The 9,520-nt window shown below is 41.4% G+C and overlaps 1 protein-coding gene across 1 annotated transcript; it reads left to right on the top strand.

The window, feature by feature from the left end:
* The first annotated feature begins 4,100 nt into the window (after window positions 1–4,100).
* LOC141617481 (uncharacterized) lies at window positions 4,101–5,830 on the top strand. Its single transcript, XM_074434680.1, has 2 exons — window positions 4,101–4,145; window positions 5,201–5,830. Exons 1-2 carry the CDS (start codon window positions 4,101–4,103, stop codon window positions 5,828–5,830), a joined length of 675 nt encoding a protein of 224 aa, XP_074290781.1.
* Window positions 5,831–9,520: the final 3,690 nt, after the last annotated feature.

Here is a 9,520-nt window from a genome sequence, read left to right as displayed (position 1 = left end):
GGTTTGGGAGACTGTTTTGTTGAGTCGGAGTACACGAGAGACGGCGGTGCCGACGACGAGTAGCTCTTGGTCTACTCACTTCCCGCTTTTACGGCTGGTTTGGGGAAGTTCGTGTTTTGTATGTTCTCTCACTCTTTTTATTTCGTCTCCTTTATTTTTATTTTATTGGTTGTATACTCCCATCCCCCATTTTTCTGCTGGTGTATGCTGGAGGACAACGAGGGCGTTGTCCGTTTTGGTTTGGGGAGGGTATTGCATCCTTTTGAGTCTGCATCTGCATTTGTCTTGCATTCACGTTTAATTTTTCAGTTTGCATTTGTTGTTTATTTTCAAAAAATCAAAAATCCAAAAAAAAAAAAAATTTAGAAAAATTCAAAAATTTTCACGTTTATTTATGCATTTAGGTTGAGTCGGAACGGTAGATTCCCGTGATGAAATTGCACTATAGCTTGTCATCTTACTTGAGCCTTGCACTTGTATTGATAGTTTTAGCCTTGTCATACGCATAATCTACGAATTTCTGTTCAAATAATAGCTGACTGTTTAGACTTGACCTAATAAACTGGCAAACCACTTAAAAATTCTGAGTTTTAGAGCCATAACTGGTGACATTCATGACCAGTTCATTAGGAATTTTGAGAGTAGTACTCCTTGCATAGCATGTTTGTTTCATTTGCACATTTATGACATTCAATTTCTCGTCAAATGCACATATTCGGGTTTGTGGTTGGTGTCACATGCAGGGAGGGTCTTGCAATTTCCCTTTCTTTACATCTTTCACCCATTTAGCTCCACATTGACCAAAACTTGCCCTTTTGACCCATTAGCTACATTCCAAACTGAGCCTGCCTAGTCAAGCTAGTTAGTCTGTCCTTTTGTGGTATGTTTTCCATTGCAGTTTGGTCTGTCATTCCTGGTTGGAGTTGGTGTTGTATTAAGGAAGGAGGAAAGAAGAGAAAGAAAAAAAAAAAGTATAAAGAAAAAAGAAAGAAAACGTGAAAGAAAGAAAAAGAAGAAAAAAAAAAATAGAAAAAAAATGATGAGATTCACGTGTACAATGAAAAAAAAAAGAAATAGAGATTGTGTAAGATGTTGCCCCCTCTTGTCAGAGTTGAGAAGATGTTCGAAGATGTACAATCGACAAGAGGGTTGGTTGTTTCAGTTAGCTGTTTCAGACGATGCGTTTAAAAAAGGGAACTTTGTGACCGTCTGACTCCTCCGCTCTTATTCCAATATTTTTTTGAGGAGATTGTGTTTGAGTCTAGTGAGTTTTGTGCCAAGTGAAGGGCACCCGTACTTAGTCTTTCAGTCAGTTTGAGATCCGGATGGTCTATTATGGTCCTGTTAGGAACTAGCTTGACGCTTTTACCTCCACATTTCCATAACTTGTTTTGCCTTTTCTCACCTGAACCTCACTATTCCCATATTATTTGCAACCCCTCGGCTGTGACGGACATTATTGGTTGGAGTGTGTGCATTAGTACTTGAATTGTCTTTCATTTTTGTTGCATGCATGCTATGTAGGTCGCAGTTAGGTGAGTGACTGTCTTTTCTTCTCTCTTTTACATATAACATTTGCCCTTTGCTTCATGAGAGAAGAGTGACCACGTGAGAGTCGATTTTGTTGGTCTTGCAAGGTCGATAGGTCGACTTTATTTATGAACAGCTTATAATTTGTTTGCGTATTGACTGCTTGGCTCAACTGTTGATTTTTGTTGCATTAAATTGGTTCAAGTAGACAAGTTAAGCTAGCTCTGAGTTATCATTTCCGTTCCATTAGTTTAGTTTTGAGTTTACTCGAGGGCGAGTAAAGGTTTGGTTTGGGAGATTTGATACGTGCCTAATGTATAGTCTTTTTGGCCTATTTCAAAGACGTATTTCTATGCATTTCTCTACTATTTTTATAGTATTTTGCCCCGAATTGGCTACTTTGGTGTATTTTGTCCTTTTTGTAGGAATGATCGCGAAAGTAGCGGAACCATGCTCTTTTCTGTCCTTTTTTTGTATGCATTTAGAGGAGACGGGATTGTCCCAGAGTGAGATGTTGCACTTGGAAGTGTCGTTGCACGCATTACGAGGTATTTGAGTGAAGACGTAAGCTGAATTGAAGATCCAAGTGGTCTATCGAGCTGTTTGGAGGACGATCGAAGGGTTCCTAGGCTCCCTGAGGCTCGATCGAGAGGCTCCTTCCTCGATCGAGTAGGATGCACATGACCAAGTCCTCGATCGAGTGCCCTGCTGGTCGATCGAGGGACTCTCTTTGAGATGATGGTCGATCGAGTGGTTTAATCCACTCGATCGAGGGGTTTTTCACGGGCATGGGCTTTGCTTCAGTCCGTGTGTTTAATTTTCGTTAAACATTGCTTTGTTTCCTATTTAACCTATGTTTACTAGGTTAATTAGGCATCTTTTTACTTACTCCTTTACTATCTCTTTTACTCTCTAAGTTTTACATTAGAAACCTACTGTTACTTTCGTTTTCGGATTTGCTTCACTCGGATTACGAGTTCTTTACGCCGGATTTTGCTTGGATTGTAATTCTCTCTTCTCTTAATAATAATTAACCTTTCGTTGCATTAATTTCTTGTCGCTCTTATTTATTCTTCCGCCTAGTTTTATTATTATTGCGCTTTATTGTTATTTCGTCATGTCTTCTCATTGGAATCTTGTTTCTTTGTTAGATTAATCATGAATATGAGTAGCTAAATCCCTTCATGTTGGGATTAGGGGATCTGCGGTAGAATAATGACGACATAGTGAATGAATTAGACGAATTGACTAAGAGATCCTGTCACTATAGCAATATAACTGTAATTACCGACCTAGTTGAGTGCACGCTTCTATGTCACCCATTAATCTGCTACAATTAATCCTGGATCGAAAGATTGGACTAAATAGGCCTGCTATAAACAGGAGACTACCCTAATGAGGACGAAAGTTAAGTTAGTGGTATTTTAGGGTGGGAAGTGGACCGAAAGGACCTTCTAATATCCGTCTCGCATTAGTTAAATCCGAGTCATTTCTTGCTAAGTTGTTGAACTACCGTAGTGAACCGAATTCCCGGCATGTCCCTCTCTTATTGATAGTTTAAAATCATTTTATTGCCTTTACTGCTCTCTGCCTTATCTCTCTTTCCTTCAACTCCGTAGTTTAGAAACCAAAAATTCAATCAACCCTCATTGTTATCGTAGGATTAGAAATAGATAGCTGTAGTTGCATTACCTCCCTGAGGATTCGATACTCGACTGCCTCTACTACATTTTTAGTTGAGACCGTTAGGTTTTATTTTTGACAGGTACGCGACAGACGTGTCAGTCTTTAAGGCGAGGAATGGTGGTGCTTGATCTTGTATTTGGCTAGCAATTGCTGAGTCTCAGCCTGGAAATGGGATCCATTGTCACTGATGATCTCATTTGGGCAACCATATCGACAGATGATATTAGTTTGTATGAACTTTTCCACATTCTTGGCGGTGAGACTAGTGTAGGATGCCGCTTCGACCCATTTGGTAAAGTAGTCGACGGCTACCAAAATGAAACAGTGACCTCCTGTTCCGGCTGGAGTGATTTTCCCGATGATATCGATTCCCCAAGCAGAAAACGGCCAAGGAGATGCCATGGTATAAAGCAGTGAAGGAGGGACATGTTGTACATTCCCAAAGATTTGGCAGTTATGACAATGTCTGACGTATTTGATACAGTCCGACTCCATCGTGGTCCAGTAATATCCTAGGCGCGTGATTTTTTTTGCCATCATTGGTCCACTCATGTGAGGACCACATTCTCCATCATGAACTTCTTCCATCACTTTTTGTGCCTGTGAATGATCAAGGCAATGCAAGACTACACCAAGAGGTGTTCTTTTGTATAATTCAACCTGTATGAGGAGGTATTGAGAGGCTAGTAGGCGTATAGCACGTTGTCTCCTCTTATCCATATCTGGCGGATATGTACCATTGAGCTTGAAGTTTAGAATGGCTTGAAACCAAGGTTCCCCTGGATTTTCTTCTTCATCTGTAAGGTGGTGCACATAGGCTAGTTCTGACCGTCGTTCAATGCATAAAGGCATTTCTACCATGTTATCTGGCATATTAATCAAAGATGCAAGTTTCACAAGAGCGTATGCAAATTGATTCTCTTCACGAGGTAGGTGTAAATAAATGACCTGATTGAAGAATTGGGCAACTTGATCTATCATAACCTGATAGGGTGCTAGACTTTCACTTCGAATTTTCCAAGACCCCGTAATTTGGTTGATGATCAAGGATGAGTCTCCGTGAACTCAAAGATTCTTGATGCCTAAACTTACTGCTGCTTGTAGCCCAATGAGGCAAGCTTCATATTCTACTGCATTGTTTGTCACCTCGAAGTAGAGTTTGACAGAGAGTGGTGTATGCTCGCCTTTAGGAGAAATGAGCAACACTCCTATTCCAAATCCTCCTAAATTTGAGGCTCCATCAAAGTAAAGGTCCCAAGAGTCTACACTAGTTTGTAGTATGTTCTCGTCTGGGAACGACCATGTGTCTACTGCTTGGGCGTCGTTGATGGGATTATCTGCGAAGAACTCGGCAACGGCGCGCCCCTTTATAACCTTCAAAGGAACATACTTGAGATCGAACTACGAGAGCATTAAGGTCCATCTTGCCAAGCGTCCGTTGAGAACGGGTTTTTCGAAGAGGTATTTAACAGGATCCATCTTGGAATACACTTTGACAGAGTAGCTAAGCATGTAGTGACGTAGCTTCTTTGTTAACCACACAAGAGTGAGGCATGTCTTTTCGAGAGGTGTGTACTTGCACTAATACTCCAAGAACTTCTTACTGAGGTAGTAGATAGCTCTTTCTTCTTTCCCAACAGTTTGTGCGAGCATAGCCCCCATGGCTGTTTCGATGACTGTGAGGTATAAACCAAGAGGTTGATCTCGTTGAGGAGGCATGCGCACTGGTGGCTTGGCTAGTATCTCCTTAATTCTGTCAAACGCCTTTTGGCAATCGTTGTCCCATATGGTATGATCTGTTTTCTTGAGCTTTTTGAAAATGGGTTCGCAGATCATAGTAAGCTTTGATATGAATCGGCTTATATATTGCCTTGCCTAGAAATCCTCTAACCTACTTCTCTGTTTGAGGTTGTGGCATTTCGATTAGAGCCTTGATCTTGGATGGATAAATTTGTATTCCTCTTTGACTGACAACATATCCCAGAATTGGAAGGCTATTTGCAAGGTAAAAGAACTTTTTAAAGGGGGATACCATAATGGTGTTTGGCTTGCTGATCAAAGAGGGTATAGTGTTGGCTCTGGCTACAATTGGGTCAGACATATGGAGCAGAAAGTGGGGTGGGCTAAATTGATTTGGAATCCTAGAGTTCTCCCTAAGCATAGCTTTCTGTGTTGGCTAGTCTTCAGGAATGCTTTGAATGTGAAGGATAAGCTTTGTAGGATTGGAATTTGTACTGATGATAGATGCTGTATTTGTGATGCAGACACAGAAACTATTAGCCATCTTATTATGCACTGCAGATACAGCAGACAAGTCATACATAAAGTCTGCTCGTGGCTGTACATTCCTACCCCTGGTGGAAATGCAATCATCTGGATTGGACGCAGGAAATGGAGACCAGTTCAGAAGGGCATCTGTCTTGCTGCTGTCATGGCAGTTTACTTCCATGTCTGGCAGCAGCGTAACTTAGCTAGAATTGAAGGCAAGCTGATGAGACCTATGATTTTGGTATATCAAATTCAGCAGATTGTTAAGAGCAAGGTGCATCAGCTAGATTTGAGTACTGTATCTGTAAGAGATAGGGAATGGCTTACTTTAGTTGGCCTTAGTTAATGTACTTAATCTTCTCTTGATAGTTTGTAATACTTCTTTTGAGCTTAATGAGAATGCTTACATTCTACCAAAAAAAAAAAACATATCCCAGAATTTTGCCCGATGTCACCCCGAATGCACACTTCTGAGGATTGAGCCTCATGTTGTATTTTCGCAGTCTTAGGAAGAATTTGCGAAGGTTATCAATATGTCCTTTCCTATCTTTGGACTTGACAATCATATCATCAACGTATACTCCTACTTCTTTATGCATCATGTCATGTAGCAACGTGGTCGCAGTGCGTTGATATGTAGCTCCAGCATTGATTAGCCCGAATGGCATAACAGTATAGCAGTAGGTGCCCTATTGAGTGACGAAGGCGGTCTTATGCATGTCTTCTATGGCCATTTTGATCTGATTATTTCCTGCATACCCATCCATGAAGAATAATAACGCGTGGTCTGCTGTATTATCTACCAATATGTCGATGTGTGATAGAGGGAAGTCGTCTTTGCGACTCGCTTTGTTCAAGTCTCTGAAATCAACACAAACTCGGATTCGCCCATCCTTTTTGGGTACGAGGACTATGTTAGCCACCCAGTCTGAATACTCGAAAACTTTGATGAACCCGGCTTTGAATTGTTTATCAACTTCTTCTTTGATTTTAAGAGCCCATTCGGTTCTCATTCGACGAAGCTTTTGTTTTACAGGTTTGAAACATGGTTTTATTGGAATTCAATGTTCTGCAATGTCACTGTCGATTCCTGGCATGTCTTTTTAGGACCAAGCGAAAATGTCTTTGAACTCGTGTAGGAGGTCTATGAAATTGGCCCTTTCATTTGGGTTTAAGGTCGTCCCTATCCTATGTTCTTGGGGTTCTAGTTCGGTTCCTACATTGATGGGTTCGGTGTTCTATATAACTGGTGCCCCTTCCCCCTTTTGTAATATTTATTTAGCTATGTAGGGAGGTAATTCAATTGAGTCTGCGTCAGGATCATCCTCATTATCATCGTAAATAGAATTGCATTCAGAATAACACAAAGAGTAAGCAGAATCTGATTTATTCATATTAAATTTTGAAAAGAGTTGAAACAAAGAAGCCATCTGTTCAGTAGTCAGTGGCGCTAAAGGTGCAGCTGCTGGGCATTTCCCGAGCTACTGTTACTACTCGATGCTATGCTAGGAGAAACAAGGGGATTGGGAGTGACGACAGCAGGAGACTTTCTAGGGACTTCTCTAGACTTAGACTTAGACTCTGACTCCGACTCCGACTCCGACTCCGACTCTGACTCGAATTCGTTGTCTTCAGGTTCTCCTTTGAACATCTCTCCTTCTCCAGTGGTGACTTTGAAGAGTTTTCCTTGGTTGTTCGTCCACTTGATCGACTTTCTCCATCCTTTCTGCTGATTCGAGCTGGTTTCGGTGATTAATGTCGTGGGATTGAAATGGTCATCCTGAAGTATCATGGTCATGATCTCATCCTGTCCTGCTCTAAAAAATCGGTCCTCCCCAAACAGAAGACTAACAGCGTGTTCGTCTAAGCAAGGTGTTTGACGAGTCTTGACGGTAGGAACCGTTTTTGAGGGAATGAAGTAGCAATCGTGGAAGATCTCGATTCCAGCTAGTTGCATTCCTTTGTAGTGTCAAGGTTCAGGAAACCCGTGAAAATACTCCTGATTCCCTTCTCTAACGAAGTATCCATTTAGGGTAGGGAGGTAGGGTCGCATTTGGATTCCCTTGTTCTTTCGATTTTGAAATTGAGTGAGCATCTCCAAAGCTTCCTCTTTTGGGGGTTTGTATCCCAATCCCAATGGTATCCTTTGAGAGTTTCTTTCTTTGTAGGGTGCGAAGGTATTTTTCTTGGTAGGATTCAGTGGCATTCTCGGGAAGTATCCCTGAGACTTGTGTATGTGGTTGACCACTATATTGGAGTATGGATCGAAGTATAGGGGTGCCAGTTCGCTCTGTATAAGGTTTATGCTATGAAAGCCCCCAAGCTCATATACTGGATCTGTGACTACTTGGTTGCTTGACATCTTTTCTATTACTGCCTTGATAGGTGACGAAGTGATCGTCACTACTTTGCCATCTAGAGGAATCTTGATTTTCTGGTGCAAGGTGGATGTTACTGCTTTGGAAGCGTGAATCCACGGCCTTCCAAAAAGTATATTGAATGATGCTTCGATATCCACTATTTGAAAATTAACCTTCCGCTCAATTGGCCCTATGGCTATAGTGAGGTTGATTAATCCTACCACTTTACGTCGTGTTCCATCGTATGCTCGAACACCTTGGTTAGTAGGAGTCCATTCTGACTCTTTCATGCCCAATTTATATGCCGTTTTTAGTGGTATGACATTGACTGCGGAGCCATCGTCTACCAAATTCATTGACACGTTCTTCTTTAAACATATGACAGTAATGTACAGGGCTAGGTTGTGACTGGCGCCGAAAGGAGGCAAATTCTCATATGAGAAAGTAACTGGGTTACTTAGCTTAGCTGAATCTTGGAAGACCAAGTTGACTACATCGTCAGGCGTAGAGTTGTGTGCCACGTTCAATTTAGCCAAGGCTTGCAGTAAAGCTTGGCGATGAGGAAATGAACTTGCCACTAGTTGCCAGACTGAAAGATCAGCCTTTGTTTTCTGCAGTTACTTTAGCAAGTGGTCAGTAGATGTATCTTCGCTATCATTTGGTGTGATGAGATTGGTGTTTGTAACTAGACCATTAGCTATAGGACCATTCTGAGAAATTTTTGATATGGACGCCCTGAACGAGTATGGTGGTCTATATCATGATCTTTGCTAGCTTTGACTATATCCTCACTAACCTTGACTAGATAGTGTTCGGTGAGGTATTCATCTTCATCGTCATCGGTCCATATTCCGTTGACAATGGTAAGCTCTCTTTCTGATGATCTCGGCTTCTAAACTGATTATTTGGTCTATTAAACTGTCAACTACGGCGACTACCTCTTGCATTGTAGAATTTTGAGACAAATTTAGTAGCACACTCTCCTTGGGTATGGTGCTTGGATTTCGGAGGGATGCTACTACATCTTCTAGTTCTGAAACTTGCCTACTTACACTCTTTGCCCATGCAATAACTCCCCTCATCTTCTAATGCATGAATCTCATCTTCGATTGGAGAAATGAGGTACGAACAATCCAAGGTGGATTCTTCATCTGTAATCATTAGGACTCCAAGAGGATTCTGAGTATTGTTAGGCTTACCTCCAGGGGGTATGGGTAAACGACCATCCTCGATCATATCTTGAAGGACATGTTTTAGCTTGAAGCATTTCTCGGTATCGTGTCCCTTGCCTCTATGATATTCTCAGTATGCATTTTCGTCCCAGAATTTAGACTTCTTTTCTGGGTCAGGTGTAGGTCCTATTGGTTGGAGTTTACCCTGTTTCATCAACCTTTTCAGAGTATTGGAGTATGTGTCACCAATGTTCATGAACTTCCTTTGTGGGTTATTCTTCTTTGACGATTCGACAAGGTTAACCTCATTTGTCTTGCTAGTAGAGCCATAAGAACTACTCGTTGAGCCTTGATATCCATGACCCACAGTTTTGGACAAGGGTCCTTTACGGATGTCAACTTCAATTCTCGTTTCTAGCACAGTCAGATCTTTGAAGGTCTTAATGTTTTGGTACCTCAAGTGGTTTGCATAAATGGGTCTCAAATTATCCACGAATTTCTCCA

Source organism: Silene latifolia, chromosome X (assembly GCF_048544455.1).
Source record: "Silene latifolia isolate original U9 population chromosome X, ASM4854445v1, whole genome shotgun sequence".
Classification (NCBI taxonomy): Eukaryota; Viridiplantae; Streptophyta; class Magnoliopsida; order Caryophyllales; family Caryophyllaceae; genus Silene; species Silene latifolia.
Note: the sequence above shows the minus strand (reverse complement) of the source record. Positions and strands in the feature narration are given on the sequence as shown.

Excerpts from the sequence above, each read along its gene's own strand:
- LOC141617481 (XM_074434680.1), top strand. The coding sequence starts at position 4,101 with ATGCAAGTTTCACAAGAGCGTATGCAAATTGATTCTCTTCACGAG. Across the intron at positions 4,146-5,200 it reads AAATTGATTCTCTTCACGAG|AATTGGAAGGCTATTTGCAA; the intron begins GTAGGTGTAAAT and ends AACATATCCCAG.